This window comes from Adiantum capillus-veneris, chromosome 29 (genome assembly GCF_014529385.1).
Source record: "Adiantum capillus-veneris isolate H3 chromosome 29, ASM1452938v2, whole genome shotgun sequence".
NCBI lineage: Eukaryota > Viridiplantae > Streptophyta > Polypodiopsida > Polypodiales > Pteridaceae > Adiantum > Adiantum capillus-veneris.
In genome coordinates, this window is record NC_140959.1 from 49283244 (window position 1) to 49304389 (window position 21146).

At 42.5% G+C, this 21146-nt stretch overlaps 1 protein-coding gene across 1 annotated transcript; it reads left to right on the forward strand.

Moving 5' to 3' along the window:
* Window positions 1-14653: 14653 nt before the first annotated feature.
* Window positions 14654-16298, forward strand: HBP1 (SOUL heme-binding family protein). Its single transcript, XM_086506104.1, has 2 exons — window positions 14654-14944; window positions 15741-16298. Exons 1-2 carry the CDS (start codon window positions 14682-14684, stop codon window positions 16171-16173), a joined length of 696 nt encoding a protein of 231 aa, XP_086362230.1. The 5' UTR covers window positions 14654-14681; the 3' UTR covers window positions 16174-16298.
* The last annotated feature ends 4848 nt before the right edge of the window (window positions 16299-21146 follow it).

Consider the following 21146-nt stretch of genomic DNA (forward strand, 5'->3'; position numbering starts at 1 on the left):
GGTAGTAGAGATATTAGATGTCATCACAAAAGAAGTCACTTACCCTGCTACTACAAGTGCAGAGAAAGGGTCGAATTACGTAGTTGATTTTAGTGTTTTCACAAACGTGTGGTGACTGGAAGATTTGGCGATGGTGTAGAGGAAGAAAGACAAGCTATATGGAGAATTCATCGCCACGGTTGATGTAGGAGTGAGGGTGCTAAAGGCATTGGTGACAGGGGAGGTGGTGTCTGTTAAGTATGGAGCCTGATTTACCCCTTGTAATTTTTTGTATTAAAAACGCACATTTGTAAGGCCCTTGTTGTGAGGAGAAGCCATCGTGCGTGAAGAAAAATCACTCGTCGAAAACCAAAATTTTCACAGCCAATCTCGAGCTTCGCTCGAGATTGGCTTGGCCGGAATATTCCTTTTCACCGAAATATTATGGCCGGACAGCAGTCAGAAAGAGATCGAAAAACAACCAGTCGATTGGCCGGTTGGCCGATTGGCTGATGGCCGGTAGTCAATGGCTGGTGGCCGGAAGTCAATGGCCGGTGGTGGCCGGTGGCCGAATTCAAAAGCGAACTTGTCTTCTCAAGGGCAGTCACACATGGGCAGATTGGAGGGTCCGATTTGGACTTATCTAAACAAGGGCGGCTACACATGGCTGCCTCTCATGAGAGAGGGCAGCCCTTTTGGCCTATAAAAGGAGGCCTCTTCTACACACAAAAATGGATTGTAAAGCATTGTGGTGCATTGTGAAGTTGGTGTGAGGTGGTGAGAGTGAAGCAAGGTAGGAGCTCTATTAAGGGTATAATCCCTTTGTAACCTACTTCTTGTTTGAAATACTAAAGCCATTGAGTGGCTGCTTTCCCGTGGATGTAGCCCACATTGGGTAAACCACGTATATCGTGCTCTCTCTCTCTCTCTCTCTCTCTCTCTCTCTCTCTCTCTCTCTCTCTCTCTCTCTCTCTCTCTCTCTCTACTCTATAATCTCTCGTGTGTGTAAATTTATCTCTCTCCATTAAGTAAGTTACTCAAATATCTATTTAGCTACGTCATATTTTCTAACAGTGTTGTTCTGGGAGAAACGGATGGTGTTGAGCATGGTGTGGCTAGTATTAGCCATTCGCATGCTCAAGGCACCGAAGCAAATAATTTGGAGTGAGTTCCTACACAGGAACAAGAAGGATGTGATAGAAGAGGGGTTGTGCACCATCGCAAGGAGTTTTACACACATTACAACATAGTAAACATGGTGATTTTCTCACATTGAGTCTGAATGCTTACTTTTGTTAGCCTCATACTCAAGCTCGTTTTGCAAATCTTTGGTTCTCCTTCTGCCATCAGGACAGAGTGCTCAGAGAAACATGAATCTGATCGTATTTCTCATTGCCTAGAGTCTTAATCAAGTCGGAACCGGGTACCCACAAGATCAACGCCCAAGAAGAGATCCCTGATCAAAGTGCTCCTTGGCAGTCGTGGTGTGCACGTTGCGCTATCTCCAGGCACGAGCTTCTTGCATAGCCTCTGCCTACGATATGCCATTGGCTCGTTGGAATGTCCACTAGAGCATAAAAATGACCGCCTTGTCTCCCTCGCCCATCCTGGGTGTCAGGACAAGGGTAGGACCAGCCACGGTCAAGGACAAGGATGGACATGCAGTCAAGGGGGTCCCTATATTTAGCAGGCCAAGGGTCTATATAGGGCATGGCTGGGTGGAGATTGGCATGTTCAGTTCCCTTGCCCTTTCACTGGTATCAGAGCTCAGGGGGGAGAGCTATGGAGGAACGGGGCCTTGCATGGCTTGTGCGTCTCTCTCTCTCTCTCCTTCTCTCTCTCAGTCGTTCATGGAAAATTGTGGAGAAGATCTCTCTCTCTCTCTCTCTCTCTCTCTCTCTCTCTCTCTCTCTCTCTCTCTCTCTCTCTCTCTCTCAGCCGTTTTTTGACCTAGTAGACAGCAGTTCACTCTTTTGACCATAACTTGCTCATCCGAACTCCGATTTAGGTGATCTATAGCCTCAATCGAAGAGCACGAAGCCCTCTACGCATTGATGTAAAGACAGAATTTTTCTGTGTAATGAAAGGCTTTGCTGTAACAGCATCTCAGAACTGAAAAAACTGTCAAAACTTTGCGTTTTTGTTGCCGACTTGAAGCAATGTCAGACAAAACTCGCAAGGGTGGAAAAGCCACACTCGCCATGGAGAATGATGCAAAATCTCCAAGGAATTTGGATGCTAATCCAACCACATCGTCTACAACAACGGAAGCAATGATCATGGCTTACTTGATCTCGTTACAGGAAACCGTCAACAAGCAAGGTGAAGAGTTGCGCGCACTTGCAATGGAGAATGGTACTTTAAGAGTTCTCGTTGTGGAGAATGAGCACCTCAAGAAGGTTCTTGAAATGCAAACAACACGCTTGATGCATCTTGAGAATGAAGTTCAAGAATGTAAACGCTCTCTTGTTGACATGAATGTAGTGAAAGAGCGCTTGAGCAAAGTTGAGAGTGATCATGTATTGAAAGAGGAAACGATAGATACAATACGACATGATGTATGTGAGATGAGAAATGCATCCAAATCATGGGCTGATATATGTAAGGATAATGTGGTTTCTACATCTCCTATCACGCAAGCCGTTATCCAAGCAAAGAATGTAGAGAATGTGGACACTCAAGAATTGCAAGAACGACAAAAACGCTCAAAGAACATCGTCATTCGTGGAATCAAGGAGGAAAGCATGGAAACACCCCAATCTCTTGCGGTTGCTATTGAAGAGTTTTTTGCTACACACTTTGGCATGTCAGGAATCATGGCTTATGGTGCACATCGAGTTGGAAAACAAGGAGTCCCTCGCTCGGGAGAAAGACCTATTGTATGTACCATGGCTGATGAGGTAAAGAGAAAGATCATCCTTGACAATGGTTGGATCTACCTCAAAGGAACGGGTTGTAATGTATATGAGGATCGCACTCTTATGCAACAAAATGTACGTCGCAAAGCATACGAGGAAAGAAGCAAGAAGGTTAAGGTATCATCTCAAGAAGAAAAGCCACTTGAGGAGGATGCAAGTCCACCCAACAAATAGGGACACATGATCTATGAGACCAACTCACGCTTGCGAATAAGCTTTTGGAATTGTAACGGGTATCCATGGAATGCGGGAATTGGCATTGATGAGCTTACCAATGACTCCGATGTGATACTTCTTGTTGAAACATGGGAGCATGATGTGCAACGAATTCTTGGATTTGACAAATACGATGTGCATTCTTTGATGTGGGCCAAAAATGCAAAGCAACGAAGAGGCCAAGGAGGCGTAGCATGTATGACCAAAAAGGGTTTGAAAGATGTTTCCATTGTCAAAGAAGATAAGTATAAACGCTACTTATGGCTGAAAATCAGCCCACCAAATGGTCAAGTCATGTTTGTGGCCGGTTGCTACATTCCTCACTATGACTCCAACTTTTATGCTCGCTTGAATATGGATAGAGATCAGCCCTTTGTTGAACTAGAGGAAGACATTGCTCATTACAAGGATCAAGGTGAAGTCATTGTTTTTGGAGACATGAATGCTCGCACAAATATATTACAACACGACACACAACAAGTTGACATGCCGCATGTCTCAAGAAGAGTGGATGACTCATACATGTATAATCGAAGTTCTAATGATGCAAAAGAAGTGGATCACTATGGAAAGTCACTTCTACATATGTGCAATAGTACCGGAATGCTCATTGCAAATGGTGTATCTCTATGGCAAGGCACCAATGACTTTACATGTAGAAAGCACAATGGTGCTAGCGTGATTGACTATATGTTGTTCTCAGAAGCCACTTTAGATTGCATACAAAGCTTTACACTTGGTGAATGGAATCCGGAATCGGATCATAGGATGTTATGTATTGACCTCAAGTGTGGTAAACGGCCCGAGCATGTAGCCTCCAATCATGATGTGAATCATTTGTACCTACGTCTAGACTTCAAACGAGCACTTATATATGCTGATATGGTGGACCAAATGTTAAGCGTGATAGAGCATCAAGAGAGCCCAACATTAGAATGCAAGTGGAAAGTTTTCAAAGAAGTAATTTTCTCTTGTGCGAAGGAATGCTTTTCGGTGAAACACATGTCTTGCAAAAGGTTTAAGAAGGGTGGCACCAAGAAGAAATGGTTTGACATGGAATGTAGTCAAGCCCGAAAACACTTGCTAAGATTGGATGCAATCAAAGACAAGGAAGTTTACTTGGAATGTTCACACACATACAAAGCACTTGTTCAAAAGAAGAGGAGAAGGTGGGAAGTCGAAAAACAACTTCTTTTAGCACAAGAGAAAGCACATGCATGTGGCAAGTTTTGGCAAAATCTAAAAGGCAAGCGTGTTGAGAGCTTTGGTGACTTGACTCTTGAGGATATGTATATGCATTGTAAGAACCTCTATGAGCAACCCAATGTTGATAAGATGGAGGGTTGTAGCTCCCTTCCATTTATGTCTCCCTTCTTTACCATTGAAGATGTATGCCGCGCGCTTGAGAAACTTGCTACTCGCAAGGTAGGTGACCTTCAAGGTGTCAAGGCTGAAATGATTAAATGGACAAGCAAGAAAACACGATATTGGATATGCGATATGTTTAACCTTGCACTTCAGTATGGCATGCCTCATGATTGGAGTGCAAATTGGATCAAACCTTTGTACAAAGGAGGAGATGTAAACAATGTGAACAACTATCGCACTATAATGGTTGGTTCTTTGATGGCAAAGTTATTTGGATGTATCATGGAGATGAAGATAAGTGAATGGGCTGAAAAGAATGGCAAACGTGCGCTTGGCCAAGCAGCTTTTCGAAAGCATCATAGCACTATTGATCACCTTGTCACTCTTCGAGTTCTTATGGAAGCGTCTCGATTGAAAGGAAAAAAGTTGTATTGTTGCTTTGTGGATTTCAAGAAAGCTTTTGACATGGTACCGCGAGGAAATCTTTGGAGACGTATGCAAAGCCTTCAAGTGCCGAGAGAATTTATGCATGCAGTATTTCGCATCTACCAAAAAGTGATATGTCGATTACGTATGGGAGATGGAATTTCAGAATTTTTTGCAAGCACTATTGGTGTCAAACAAGGATGCCCACTTTCCCCAACCCTCTTTGGGCTACTCATTGATGAATTGGAATGCATGGTTCTTGATTTTATGCAGCAAGAAGGCATAGAAGAGGTTAAGATCGGAAATGCGGTGATCATGCTTTTGCTTTATGCCGATGATGTAGTGCTCTTGGCACATACCTTAGAAGATGCACAAAAGCTTATGAATATCTTGGAACGCTTTTGCCTACATAGTGGGCTGATCGTGAATGGATCCAAAACCAAGGTTATGCTTGTAAAGACCCTCAATGACGAAAATACATGCATTGTATACAACAATGAGAAACTTGAAGTGGTAGATCACTTCAAGTACCTTGGCCTTGAGGTTCCATCCAATCATAAATGGAAGGATTGTGCAATGCGTCGCTTGGAAGCTGGAAAGAGGGCTTATTATGCATTTGAGAACATGTGCAATGCAGGAGAGATCAGGTGTTGGGCTCTCAAAAAGTACCTCTTTGACACATTGGTGACACCGGTGCTTCTTTATGGAGTGGAGGTGTGGGGTGGAAGCATCGGGAAGTCTACTTGGAAAGAGTTTGAGAATGTCCAAAAACGTTTTCTCACCAACTTTCTCCAAGTCAAGACACAAACACCCTACATGCTCTTACTTCTTGAGTCCGGATCGCTTCCCATTGAGGTCTTGGGCATGGAAAGGGTTGTGGAGTACATGCGTAAGACACAACGTAGCCCTTTGCATCGACTTCCTAGAATCGCATATGAAGCAAGTCAAAAGGTTCAAAAGACATGCAAGAGCAAAATACTAAGTTCGGGGTGGATGCTTGATATCAAGAAATGGTTTGGAAGATGGGATGCATGTCACTTGGTCAAGGATGCGTCGATCGACTCCCAAGTTAATGAGGCCTTCTTACAACGCCAATGTATCATGGCTTGGGAGAAATCCGGAGGTTCTCGCTTCAGCCATTACACCACACACGTTGCCCCAAACTACAAATCTCTCTTCTTCTCAGAACGAGGTAACCGAACCCATTCCTACATCCTTGAGCCCATCCCGTTGAGTGCGATCTGCACCATTGCCTCCATTCGTCTTAGCTCCCATTCTCTACGCTGCGAGACAGGACGTTGGGGCACTGGCGAGGAGTGTCATCGACTTTGCACCTTATGCCCTCGTCAAGTGCGAGAGAGTGAGTACCACACACTACTTGAGTGCTCAGCTTTTGACCACATTAGGTCCTCTTTTCCCCATATATTCAGCCATGAGCTCTCCCTACATAGCTTCCTCTCCCAACCACGATGTGGACTCTCTATTGCGACGCTCATTTCAGCCATTTTTGAGCATCGAGAGTCACTTATGAACTCCACTAACACCACGTGACATGTTCATTTGGTCCCATAGGTCATATTTGACCTCCCAGGACGATAATAGAACTATCTATCTCTCTCTCTCTCTCTCTCTCTCTCTCTCTCTCTCTTCCTCGATGGAGGGCCATGGCAGGGCGTGTTGAGGTCGGTGGACAAGCTTCACGAGGAAACCCTGCTGCAAGGCGGGCATGGCCCCTTCCGGCTGCAAGGCAGGCATGGCCCCTTCTGGCTGCAAGGCGGGCATCGCCCCTTGAGTAGAGGCTAACCGAGTGGGGTTGGGAAGCCGATAAGCACCGCGGGCAAGCTCGCTTAGCAGGAGTAAGGGTCGAATTTCGACCTACATCATACATGGCATGGAAAGCATCTACGGATGCGTGTTGGCCTGCGAAGCAACTTTCGCTCCTGCTGCACGGTCGTGAGATAACCATACAGGTGAAGACGATCAAGATCTCGCCTGTGCAATTCGCCACCATGGCTGCAGGAGGTATTTCGGAAAAAAAATTTGGGACACCCTAATTTTGGGGTACCCACACCCAATTAAGGGTCAAAGCCCACGGCAGGGCTAGGCACAACGGGTTAACGACTTGGTTTTTGGGGTTTTGGGTGGTAAGTTTCTCCCTCCACTTCCACAACCTCGACACAGTGACAACGGCACGGACAGTATTATTATTGATTTGCGGATCATCGACGCATTGATCTACATGGCTACAACCTACCATTGTATATCCGTCAACACCGCTCGAGACTCGACGGCAGGGAACATCTGCACGGAGATGAAAAGTTTAGCATGCATGCTCATGCTCATGCTCATGCTCATGCATCATGCAACACTTTGAAGGCATGGCATCCGTACACGGATGGATTATGAGGTTTGAGTTTCACCTTCTTCTCTTTTCATAGCTTTGTGCATATGATGGTATTGCAGGAGCCTGTAATTATTTTCATCTTGGCCATGGTGCATGAATGACTACCATGATGAGTTCATTCCGTCCGATTTAGTTGGTCGATACCACAATTTGGACTAAGAAGCAGGTCTCCAACAACACTACCCCATACCAAGAATGTTATGGTGCTCCAACAAGACAAGGTTGCCTAGGAGTACAAGTAAAATAGGCCATGTCAACAAGTTTGCCTAGGAATACAAGTAAAATAGGCCATGTCAACAAGGTCGATTTTGAAAGGGGTACATCAAACATGTTTTACCCAAGGAGCAAGGCTCCGTCCGCCATTATCTCTATATGTATTGGGGGCATGATCCCGCCCAAGAATCTATTGATTGAAAAAGACAAGAAAATTCCATAGCTATGAGTTAAAACCTAACTCCACACCCATAATATAGGATGTTATGCCTTTCACTGCCAAGGGCAGTCAATAGGTATGTTAACTTGTTTCTTTGATCAAGAAATATTTGATAATAGCTGACATTTGATAGCTCAGCGGTAGATGAGCATCGACCAATGTTATGATTCTCAATATCATGTCTTTCGGCACGGTCCTTGACAGCATGAAGTAGAGTAGTTATTGAGCAGGTGCTTGATAACTCTCGTATGCACCAAAATGAATGCTCACGGCTACCATTCATAGAACCAGGCATGAACGACAAGGTCGTCTCTTTGCTATGATATCTTTCGTCAATAGAATTTGTTGGCAATGCGGCCAGACAGAGTTCTATGAAGCCAGGATTCAAATTCTACATCTTGCATTGAAGCTGGTCACGTTTGGCATATGCTATGAGCATACACAATAGGGAAGGAATAGGCAAGGTATTTGCAGGTGAATTCGATTTTACAGGTTATGGCCTTATGTGCCAGACAGGTGTAAAGGACATACGAGGGCGTCTGTGCAGATATGGCTATGGGCTATTTTGGAATGAGTTTCCCTCTCAACTTTCATGACAACTGGTTGCAGCAACAACGACCTGGAAGCACGGCTTCAGGGAACTGGCAAAATAGGGAATATCAGCTCACAGAATCCCTACTAGTCTAAACTCTGCAAGGTACTTATAGTTTTGGTTCTCACAATTGAGGCCATCACTCTGTGCAAGGGCTTACAATTCTTCATGCAAGGCATGCTAGTGAAGTGAATTCAATTCTGCCGCTTCATGGATTAAGCTTCTGCCAACACACTCACAACTTTGTCAAGGACAAAGTACGGATGGATTGTTGGTTGCTATCAACACTCAACAACACTAAAAGAACCTAAAATTTTGACTAGATTCACCTGCAAGGTGCCCCTTTCAAGTCATCCTCATACAGTCATGACCCTACACGGTAGATGGTCAATATTTGACTTGTGTTTTCTGTTGCCTCTCTCGATGAGAGCGTCATACTGACAGATTGTGGTATGCTTATAGGATAAGCAATTCAGGCATAAGATGTCTAAGAACACACATTCTGGGCACACACTCTACAACTTTAAGGAAATTTCCTCAACCCAGCATGCTCTTCTTCTCTCTCTTTTTCTTATTTCTCTCAAGAATAATGAAAACTTTCTAAGAAGCTTTTCATACATGTTTTGTTTGGGAGTAAGTATGAGCCAAGGTGCTCTAACTCTCAGCTAGAAATGGGCCAAGATGCCATTCACATTACTTTTCATCCGTTTATTGATTGATCAGTAATTGCCGTACGAGCTAGGAGCCACACATAGGCTGGCCAAGAGCCGTTGTCAGATCTTGGGTAAGACCCAACTATTGCCATTCCTTGGGTGATTGTTCTGAGGATCGAACAGATTTGCCCAGTGGAGTACACATCGAACATCTTGACATTAATGGACAAGCAAGAGTCTTGTCATTCCGGATATTTAGGGTGTCATTTTTGCACTACATGTTTTCAGTGCGACACTCAAGTTGAGTTTTGGATAATCTTCAACTCACAGCAGCTGATCTCTACAAGAAAGTATAGATGTAGCAATCAGTTGCGACAGCATGGCTGTCCATAAGATCTCGACAGTTCACTTGTGTGGGTCTCCTGCTCTCTCTATAGCACTACGGAGTGTCTATGGACATACTGTTTTGGGGTAAGACCTGGCGGGTGATTGCTACATCACCCCATAGGCATTAAGGATCACAGTTGATCTCTCCCAGTTATACTTTCAAGGAAAGAATTATGCAATCTAGCATGTGGTAGCGGACAAACACACTTTTCAAGTTGATTCCAATCATTCTGTACATGGTTGACTATGTTGGTTACCGTTATCTGCTAGTTGAGCAGTTTCTATCTTACCAAGGGGTTTGACTACGTAGATTCTAATCCAAGGGCTTGGATTGCAAAGGCAACACCCAGGGTTCCCAGTGCAATGTTGTTTTTTTTTTCAGGTAGGGGACGTGATCCTCTCCATTTGAATACGGGTAAGTGAACATTACGTTCAAATCTCTAGGTACGCATCTATTGATTTGGTGTTATTCCATTTTTAGTATGCTTTGCTTGGTTTTTCAAGACGTATAAGTATGCTTGAATGTTACAGAGCCATGCCAAGGGCATGTCGGCACAAAGTATTTTGGGCCAAGTGTCCAATCTATCTTTCTGCCTTATGTTGTTACGAACCTACTTGTAGGGTTCAATTTGGCACATGTTGTCACATGGGATACAACATGGTCTAGGAACTCAAGGAGTTCGGTTTAGCCAGTGTGGAGCAATGAATGAGGGTCCCTCTCACTCTTGTCGCAGAGTGTTTAGAGTTACCTCCACACACAAGTACATCTTGTACTTGAAGGATGTTCTTTTTTACACATCCTTACATGAGATATATTCCACATGTGGAGAATATGAGTCTCTGGACTGACACTGGCGCCATTATTTCAATTATGTGTCACGACAAAGTCCTTAGGTGCTGGTCACATCTATTTTCTAGACCATTTTTAGCACGATGTATCAGGAACACTTTCGCGGCCAAAAATTGTCGGATACTTAGAATGACTTGTCCAGGTACAAGTATTGCTAAACAACATTACGAATGATTGTTTATACATATAGCAAGGCTATAAGTTGTTAATGAAAAAGTTTCATTGTCTGTACCTAGAAGTGATCAATGTTTCACCTTCTATTGGGATTCAGACGTTTTAGCAAGGATTGCAAAAGATTGCAACTGAAAGTATTTAGTTTCTTTCCAGAACTATTTACATTCCTTTTTAATGTGTGCTAGGCGCATTACATTTGCCATAAGTATTGGCAAGGATCACCATGGATATAGAGCTTCGGATCTGTTTTTTGCTAAATGCATGCACACTAGGTGTTATGGGCCCTAGTGTTTAGCAAAGGCTGATTTGGAACGGCATGCATATTCCTCAAGTTGTTGCTTATGAAGCATTTTGCACTCTATGTGCAGTATCTCTATGAGATTAATTTTGGGTCTACTAATCCCCAATAGAGGTCATGGCTCGGGTTGGGTGTTTGTGGATTTCTCAAGTCAACCATGATGGTTATTCCAGACATTGTTGATTGATCCTCAACAATGTTACACGATATTGTGATTCCCATTTACCAGTCATTTGGGACGACTGTCTGTAAACCCTGAGGGAACACATCTCAATACTGTCAGTTATCCAAGGGGATATGCATATTACAAAGTGTGAGGGAACACACCTCAGTATTGTCAGTTATCCAAGGGGATAGGCAGATTACAAAGTGTGAGGGAACACACCTCAATATTGTCAGTTATCCAAGGGGATAAGCAGATTACAAAGAGTAATCTGGTGCTGAAGGATATGCACAGTGCGTACATTAGCACCAAGCGATCCAATCATTAAGGATTTATTGCTCTACTTAGAGTTTTCTTATTATAAGTTAAAGCATGTTTGTGACTAGGTGTAGTCTCTTCATGTATAACTCAGGTTCTCAACCTTGAACACTCGTTAGGGTGGGGTTGTTTACTGATGATGAAAATTGGGAACAAGTCAAGGACTTAAACTTGGCTGATGAGTTATGTCAGCAAGTTACTTTCATGGAAAGTGACAAGAGGTACTCTTTTTGGTACATCTTTGTCGTGATAAACTCGTTTACCATTCTCATGAGCGTTCTAAATGGAATTTACACACTATGTTTGGATAGGAACCGGTACCATCAGATGGTTACAAATGGACAACAATGTAGAAAATCAAGATGTTACTCTTGGTTTCATTGAACCTCCTACTGAACCAGGTTCCGCTCAAATGAACCGTTGGATCCATGAGGGATGTTACTGTAGAAGACATTAGTGTTCTTATGAAGATACCATCACTTGTGTTTTCGCGGATGAAAACGCTTCTCCAAGGGGGGAGTAATGTCAGGACAAGGGTAAGACCAGTCACGGCCAAGGGCCAGGATGGACATGAAGTCAAGGGGGTCCCTATATTTAGCAGGCCAAGGGTCTATATAGGGCATGTCTGGGTGGAGATTAGCATGTTCAGTTCCCTTGCCCTTTCATTGGGCATTGTGCTGACATGAGAAAAAATTCAAGCACGAAGAATGCCTGGAGGAGTTGATCTCTAGACTATCCATCTACCTTTGTTATCTTCCTTTTTGCTTGTAGAACTTGAAGAGGTACATTCTTTTTTTTCCTCCTTTTTTTTGCCTTTGCACCTTTCTCATCCTTGTCTGATATCTTTGAAGAGGTGAGCGCAATGTGATACTGAGTATGACGGCGGGGAAGAAAGCCTTTGTTCGATATGCATGCCAACTTTAATGGTGCCCTTAGAAAAGCACAAAATCGTGTACCTTGGCACATGTCCCCCAGAAGATGAGAATTTTATGGATGCATCAAAGAGAAACTTTTGCTACTATTGAGATGTGACAAAACCAATGAACGGGTAGCTTCCTTTGTCATCCAATATAGTCATCTCCCAGAATAACTCTCCCACTTCTTGATTCTTGCAAATGGAGATGTCGAGGAAAGCAATGGTATGCGGGTGATCACTGATGACTCCCATAATATACATCCTCACCTATATTGCCCAAGACCTGAGGATTTTGACCTTGCAAGATGCTTGAACTTGCCTTACTTCTACATGGAGCACCACAAGTGATAGCATGCTTAGGATCATAATGAGATATCAAGTAATGAAATGCAAGGGACAAATTGTAAGAGCTTTTACTAAAGGTCTAGAAATACAAGTAGCTAGAAATTCAGCTTCTAGAGAAGTGAGGATGTGCATGCCTTACCCCTACCTACAAGCAAATCCATTGTCGTATATGTCGTATTTAAATATATTTTAGTAGAAAACAAAGTTAATATTGCTTTGAACGATTTGAGTTTTTTATTTAATTAGTATAATGTAGAGTCAAAACAACAAATGAGACACCCCCAACTCAGTATTCGCACCCTACTTATTGAGCCATTCTACTATAGTGATTTCACTGGAGCTTATGAACTGAGAACTCATCACCCTACACCGTCTATGACTTAGAACATAAAGTTACCTCTGCTTCTCTTTAAGTTAAATCTATCTCCTACATCCTTTGTATTTGTGTTAACTCATATTTTGTGTATCACAGAAAGCACATATATTCACAACAGTGGACGTTTCGACTACACAACAATGACTCCAACTCGACAACAATGCAAAGTCCACTATCTGTATCCAATTCCCCATGCCTATGCATTTGCTTGGTGAACATGTAAAGTCTACGGGGTAGGGCATGGCTTTTGTTTCTTATAATTTTTGCTAACTCTCCACCATACTTTTGTATGGCACTTCTGTATGGCGTGCACTGTATATTTAGCAATTTCAATCTGTGACACTTCATTGTAAGATGAAATGTTTAACTATTCACATTGCTTTTATGTAGCTTGACTCAAACATTGTCCTCCGGCTTGCACAATTGGACAACACCCATACACGATTATCAGGTCGGTAGTGCAGTTTAATTTTTATAGTTTGTTGATGCTTTTTGCATTTTTTGAGTTTGTCGATGCTTGCTTGAGTTTAGTTTAGCTACATGTTTTTCTCATTAGTACATGCTCAATCTCCCATGGTTGGCAACCGGCTCCCACTTTTGTTACGATTGAAACCAAAAAATGACATTGATCTATCCATGCTCGAAACGATGCAACACAGACAAATCACGTCCAGTGCCTCGATAAAAGTACTTAATCTGGCTCGCGTACCCCAGGCTTTTCTATTGAAGTTATGTTTATGACCTAGTACATAATGAACTAGTCTTGCTTGGTGGGTGTTTCTATAGAATATAACGGCACATACATAAATTAATTAATATCAAGTATCTAGCACTAAAGTAAACAATTAAGTCTTCCCAATCATGGAAAAATGAAAAGCCATAAGTGGCGGTGAGTTTAGGAAATGAAAAGACCCATGAAAATACATTGGCAAATGTTAAAAAAAGAATTGTGTATGTATATCTATTAAACATATGTGATGATTGATTACCTCTATAGCTATCTGTAAATGATTCAATTTCAAGTACAAAGTGCATTGGCAAATTTTAAAAAAAGAATTGTATGTGTATATTTATTAAACATATGTGGTGAATGATTACCTCTAGTTGTCTATAAAGTAGTTCAATTTCAAGGTATTCTTTATTAAACATATGTGGTGAATGATTACCTCTATAATTGTCTATAAAGTAGTTCAATTTCACGGTTTTCTTCACAACTGTTTGAGGAGTGCCTTGGTTGCTCTCTGCTATACATATTTTGATAGAGAGAGCAATTGATTACTTGGTTAGTTGGTTGTTTGTTGTCGCCTCGACTTTTGTTGTGGAAGACGAGTGGATGAGTAGGCCTAGAACCAATTGATAGAGGGTGGGCTGGACCCCGTCCCGCAATTGGCCCACTTAGAGCTAGGTCATGCCCAGGGAGAGTGGAGGGGAAGTAGGCGGAGATTGTTTACCATTTTAAGAAACTCCGTAAATATTTGCACAAAACCCGAAAGGAGCTAGTAACCCTGCTACCACTTTGGAAGAGGGGGGGGGGGAGGGGGGGGGCGCTAAACGAAGGTTAAGGGAGCTTTGCTTACTCCTTCATCGTAGGGTTGCAAGAGCCAATGAGAGCTAGGCATGTGCGGTAACCTTTTCTGCGCCGCTTGTCTTCTCTACGCTGAAATGAAACGGCCCTCCCCCCACTCCCCCCCCCCCCCCCCCCGGCACGGCTCTTACCGTAACCCCGTGCAAAGGAACATGGCGGTTCGAGGAGAGGATGCAAACACTCCACGTGTTAAATTGTTACTAAGAGATAAAGCAGTATAAAGGTGGCTCCATTACTCAAAACATTCACTCGGCTCCTCTTCTTCGCCCGGTTGGAGAAGATGGCGGGTACGAGCTCTGGCATTCTGAAAATGGCAATGGCGATAGTTCTGATGATGAGTCTGGTGGGCAGCTCCCGCGGGTCCTCGCAGAGCAAGCAGGGTTTGAGCAGCTCCACGTGCGAGTCCATTGAATGCCCTGCGTACGAAGAGCTCTATGAAGCAGACGACTTCAGCGTGCGCCTCTACAATGGCACTGTCTGGATGGCCACATCTGCCATTGAAGACACCTCCTTCTACAACGCCACTCGTGTCGGCTTTCTCAAGTAAGTGTCTGTGCGTATCTAGAGAGAGGGGAGGGTGTCAAATATTTATCTGCGTGTGGTTAGGGATTGATTTGCATGCACACACATGGCCACAGAGAGAGAGAGAGAGAGAGAGAGAGGCTTGCATATCTCAAGTGGGATGTTCTGCCATTAACCGGTTTCCGTGCGCAAAGCTAATTCTGCATAGCTCAGCATGGTATATAAAATGTGGGCAGGGGTTTGGGCATGTTGGTCTGCATAGTGAGAGGGGCTTACAAATTATGCAAAATGGATCTGAGGGGTGTGTGTGTGTGTGTGTGTGTGTGTGTGTGTGTGTGTGTGTGTGTGTGTGTGTGTGTGAGAGAGAGAGAGAGAGAGAGAGAGAGAGAGAGAGAGACCCTAGGTTAAAATTCTGGACAATGACCCTTCGGTGTCTGATGATCTCTTGAAGGGCATATGACTGGGGAAGAACAGATACTGCATTTGAAAGCATGGTGCCAATTGGGGAAAAGAAGATGTAAACTGGGGAAAACAACGCCAGGACAAGGGTCCTACGACCGCAAGGTGGGAAAGGCCGTCCTACGATGGCAAGGTGGGAAAGACGCTCTTAGGGCAAGGGCTGTGCCACATGTTAGGCATGCAATGCATGTTCGGGGATCTCTAGGGCCAAGGGGCTATAAAGAGAGATGATGAGGGGACCTATCCTTGCATGTGAACAATGGGAATTTTCTTTCTTTTTTTGTCTTTAGAGTGCGAAGGACTTTGTATTAGAATGTCTGTGTAAGTCCTCACCTTATTGCAATATTGTTGCCTACAGGCTATTTGCATACATACAAGGTGCAAATGAAGAAGGTGTGACTGTTAACATGACAGCGCCGGTGCTTACGGGCGTTATACCATCAGATGGGCCTTTCTGCAAGTCATCATTTGTAGTGAGGTTCTATGTGCCAACAGCTAACCAAGAATCACCACCCACACCCATTTCTAGCTTGGGCCTACAAGTGGAACGCTGGGATGCCATGTACTTTGCGGTTCGTCAATTCAGCGGTTTTGCCACCGATAGCAATGTTGTCGAAGAAGGGGCTACTCTAGCCGAGAGTGTGTATGAAGCTGGCCTGGAAGTTGCTACTACAACTGATGAATCCTACTATGTTGCTCAATACAATTCCCCGTTTCAAATTTCTGGACGGGTGAACGAGATCTTTCTTCCCATTTCCTACTCCTCATTACTCAAGAGGAAGACTTCTTAAGGTAGTGACTAAGTGACATCCACCCTTTGTGTATAATGTTGTACAAGGGGGTGTGGGCTTATAATTATATTGTCCCTCCATTTTGTAAAACTACGGTCGAGAATAAAATTCCAAATTGTGGTAAATTGGTTGGCCGAGTTCCCTCTTGAGTAAACAAGTCTTGGGTTCAAGACTCGTCAGATGGATCTATGAGGTCTCTTGAGGTTATTCCTGCGACACTAAAACTTCTCTTCTTCCCTTTTGTCTGGCCTGCATCTAGAACAACAGTTAGAAATGAAGTTATAATAGAGGTGCAAGACTTAAAGCCATGCCATGGAGGAGTAGGCTCTATGTAATTTTTTTAATCTAATATGTCACCAAAGGGTGATCCCTTGGGTGGTAGCCATCGCGAAAATAGCCATTTCCTGACATTTTTGCAAGTATGTAGTACCTCCATGTGGTAACCATCCATTAAAGGTGAAGGAAAAGTTATCTTTGGAAGCATTGGGGCCTCTAAACATATTCTCCTGGGTATCATACCGGACAAGTGTGGAATGGTACAAATTCTTGGCATGCTAAGAGAAGGAAGAGGTATAAATATGGAGAAGAGAGGTCGACAATAGAAATGTTTGAGAGGTGGGATGTTTGGCATACTAAGAACATGATGAGAAATTTTAATCATGGAGCATGTGATTTGGATGAGGCAAAACATGGCTTTTTTTTCCAAAAAATTAATCATGATGGTATGTCTTGTGGTGTGGTTGAAACAACAATAAATCACAAATTTCAAATAAGAAAAACAATAAATTATATTTTTTGTGATTTGTGGATGCAACCACAAATCACAAATAAGGAAATCAATTGATCAAATTTTTTCCTAGTATACGCTTAAGGAGAGTAATTGAAAGCAGAGTGGCTAACATAAAGAGAAGCCTTACCGCTCTCACATTGTTTGTTGGCCTAAGCAATTGAAATATGAGACTAGACAAATTGAGGATAAGTCTTTGTTCTAGTAGGTGGGTCAAATTTTCCAAGTGGGGTTCATTAGATGGAATCTCCTTGGAGCCTCAAAAGAAAAGGGAGGGGAAGGACGCGTGGAGGAGAGAGAGAAAGAGAGAGGGAGAGATCTTTTTTTATGTGGAAAGTAGGGAACAAGTGGAGGAGAGAGATGAAGAGGGACAAGCCGGTGGTTTGAGGGGAAACAGTTCGCATTCGTGCAGAAGATTTGGATTATATTGCCAAAAGTTTAGGAGTCTCACATAAAAATATTTCAACAAAGGACGACAAAATTAAGTAAAACATATCAATGTAAGTATAATATGCAGGGCCTTAAATATAATAGCAACTTATTGTAGAAAAACAAGGAACTAAAACATATCAATGTCAAGTATAGAAGGAATAGAGAATAAAAGACCTTCATCTAAGAGCAACCTATTGTGCAAAACATGAATAAGTGCTCAAATCCTACGCGAAGATAGTCAAGGAAGTCCCCAAAGGGTTGGTCTAATGATAAGGCTTTGGCCTTTCAGCCTACGAATTGTGGGTTCAAATGCCCCGTTGGGTCACACTCTAGGGGGACACCTTGTGCTCACCTGGTGTTCACGTTGCTAGGGCTCTTGCCCTTGGACATTTGAGTGCATCCTCCTCTTAGGGTGGGTCACTCGAGGAGGAGGTTTCTAGTTGGTTGCTATGAGTTCTCTTTGTCATTCCCTACACGTGGTGCATCAATTAGGTGGCCATGGTGATGCCTACGCGTGGCTCTTTCCCTATGGTACGCGGCCCTTGCCAGACCATGTAACATGGCTAATTTTAGGAAGGGATAAGCACCTCCTCCTATGGGCCTTTTTGGTGTGTCGAGAAAAAAAAGCTATTCAAGGAACATTAAAATTGTGTAGCAATGGAGCTTTTTCATGTATTTTTACATTGAAAAGGGTTGGCGGATTTTTGTTTTGATCCTATCATAGAGAATCCTTGTGGATATGCTTCATTTGGGTGAGACAGGGCAAAGAAGAGTCGTTACATTTCAACCGGATTCTTCTATGTCTATGTTTTGATGCAAGGAGGTGTGGTTGCATTTTAGCCAAGGGGAGGATGCTTCTATGGCTACATTATAATGCAAGGAGATATGGATTGTACATAGTTGTTTTATCTTGGATTAAGTTTTGGGGTAATTACATTGTTTAGTTTAGGAGGCAACATGAATTTGTATAGCAGAGAAGGATATTATGGAGTTCATTGCAACCTAGTGTACCTATCTCTTGTCATCATAGAGGAGTTTGAAGATCTACCCACAAAAATTTACTTTCAGTCTTGATCCCTTTTGTCATGGATAGTTTCTCTTGATTTCACATCTATTAGATGTTTTGAACGACAATGGAGGGTTTGTGTTTTCATGCACCTATAGAAACATGGTGTTTCAACTTGCGTAGCAATTCCATTATATATATATATATATATATATATATATATATAGAGAGAGAGAGAGAGAGAGAGAGAGAGCACATACTTCGTAACTATCGATCCTCCTCCTACACTCAAACTATCTTGGAATTTCGTGTGTGGAAGCTATGCATGCTACCTTTGTGTATATACAAGATAAAGCTATCTTAAAATAGCTTCAAGATAAAGCTAAAAATAGCTTTGAAAATGTGTACCAAGATTGGACATGCTCAATGCCTATACCACTACCTGCAAGCAAGTAGTGCCAACAATCCATTTATTTCACTCAAGCATTGTTAATAGGATGATGGTCCCTTCTAAAAAACAATGATAGTTCACTACCTAGGGCAATTTTAAAAAACCAACACTAGATGACATGTTTGTTTTATCGCAACACTTAACAATGTGAGGGAATATCAAGCTTGATAGGACAACATCTATCACCATCCAAAGGAGAACATGTGCAAGGACACAGACTAAATATGAGCATCTCCTACAACACATCCTCGTATCTATATTAATTTTATATATATATGTGTGTGTGTGTGTGTGTGTGTGTGTGTGTGTGTGTGTGTGTGTGTGTGTGTGTGTGTGTGTGTGTGTGCGTGCACGCATGCGCGCATGTGCGTGTGCATGGAAGCAGTGTCGTCGTTGGCTTGATAGTGACCGCCACTTGTTGATACTAGCAAGGAGATGTTGCGCCTGCCTCATGACCCATATTATATAGCCAATGTGGGGTTTGTACCTCTTACACAAATAGTATGTCTAGCTAGCCAGTTCTTTACTCACAAAAGATTTTTTATTTTTTGGATTGAGTGAAGAGAATTCTACATGTGGTTTGGAAGGACATGTTCATATGCATTTCTCAAAGCAACTCGATTTGAATGCTCTTGAGTTTATGAGCCCTACTACTCTTTACTTCTATCAACAACTTTTTCCCACACATCATTGGAATTTAAAAGGGGGATCATAGGCATGCATCGAGAGTATTGGAAGGCAATAGGCCTCTTTTATTCATATTGCATCAAGCTCAGACAGTTGCTTCAACTTTCTTATTAGCAGCCACTAGAGTTCCTATTCATTTCTTTGGGACTGTTGTGACAAAGACAACAAGGATCGTTTGCCTTTGTCGTCAATAATGGGACGATACTACCATGGTTGAGGTTGTGAGAAAGCATATGGCATATGTTTGCTCAACCACATTCTTTTGGAGATAGGCGAGGCATGGTATTCCTCTAGTAGATTTCTAGTCTAAGTGACCATCACATGTTTTTAATGCCTAGCAAACACAAATATGGGTTATAGGCATCCATAAAAAGATAATTTTCTTTAGATTTTCCATAAGTCGATAGGGTTCTCTATCCTAGTGTCAATGCCCTAGGAGTATCTCTTCAAAAGAGATGTGTTGATGTTGTGGCAATCTTTGTTGTCAGCAATATGACTTGTCAAATTCCTTCATTACCTTCTCTGACCCCAAGATCATTGAATATTGCTAGCACCCAAGATCTTAAGAGGGGATAGGGTTTGAGGGCCATGTTCTATAATTTCTTTTAATCTAGATAGATTGGCTCTTCGTGGTTGTGCTCGGCCATGTAAGGCTAGTCTCTTGTGTATAAGTCAAAGGCAATGCCAACCAAAGTATGTCTGGCCTTTACAATTGTGTGCCCATTTCATGAGAGCACCCCCTTTTTTTTTTTTTTTGCAATCCCTTCGTATTCGCTGATTCCACGTGTTTTGGGGCGTTTGATACAAACTGGCAGCATGAATAGACAATAGCATCTTATTGCAAAAATTGACAACTTTAAGGAAATAAGTATAGTAAAATCTTCTTTCTGTGTAGCTCAAAAGCATGTGAAATGTGATTTGTCACAAGACATAGAGAATAAAGGCCTTTGCAAAATGGTGTGGATTATAGTACGAGAGAATTTAGGGTATTAGGGTTCTATCAAAGGTGCTTCTTTAAGGTTCTACAATAGCTCCATCCCAGCAAATAACATATGCTCACTACAAACAAAATTTAAAATATAAGTTTGATGGAATAGGAATCTTTATATCACTGTTAAGAGCCTTTAAGGAGGTGACCATGGAAAAATGTGACCTCTCTGTCTCTCTCTCTCCATCTTGTTCTATGGGTTTTACCATAATCTAGCTTGTATGGCGGTCAAGCGCTTCTAAGGCAACAAGCTATCAAGGACAACGGGTGATTTCATTGAATCACACAAAGGTAAGGTAAGGATCATACAAATTGCCCTTCCTTGTGGATTTTGGCAAAAGAGTGGCATGATTCGACCATTCAGCACAACAATGGGATGTTGGTGATGGATTTAAGGAATCACATAGTGGCTCAGAACCTTCTCTATTATGAATTAAATATGGGCTCTAAAGGGAGCCAACCTCCCACAAGTTTTGGAGGATTTGTTTTTTGGGGGAGAATTTGTCAAGACTTTTTGAAGAAATCTAACAAGAGTTGTTGATGCATCACATGTGTGAGCTATGTGCCCAAGTTTTTAGCACACATTTGTGGTGCATTCTCAATATCTCGATTAATTCGTGAA

What these genes read in the sequence shown, in the direction of transcription:
- HBP1 (XM_086506104.1), top strand. Translation starts at nt 14,682, where the DNA reads ATGGCGGGTACGAGCTCTGGCATTCTGAAAATGGCAATGGCGATAGTT. An exon ending in ACTCGTGTCGGCTTTCTCAA is followed by an intron (nt 14,945 to 15,740) that starts GTAAGTGTCTGT and finishes TGTTGCCTACAG; the next exon opens with GCTATTTGCATACATACAAG.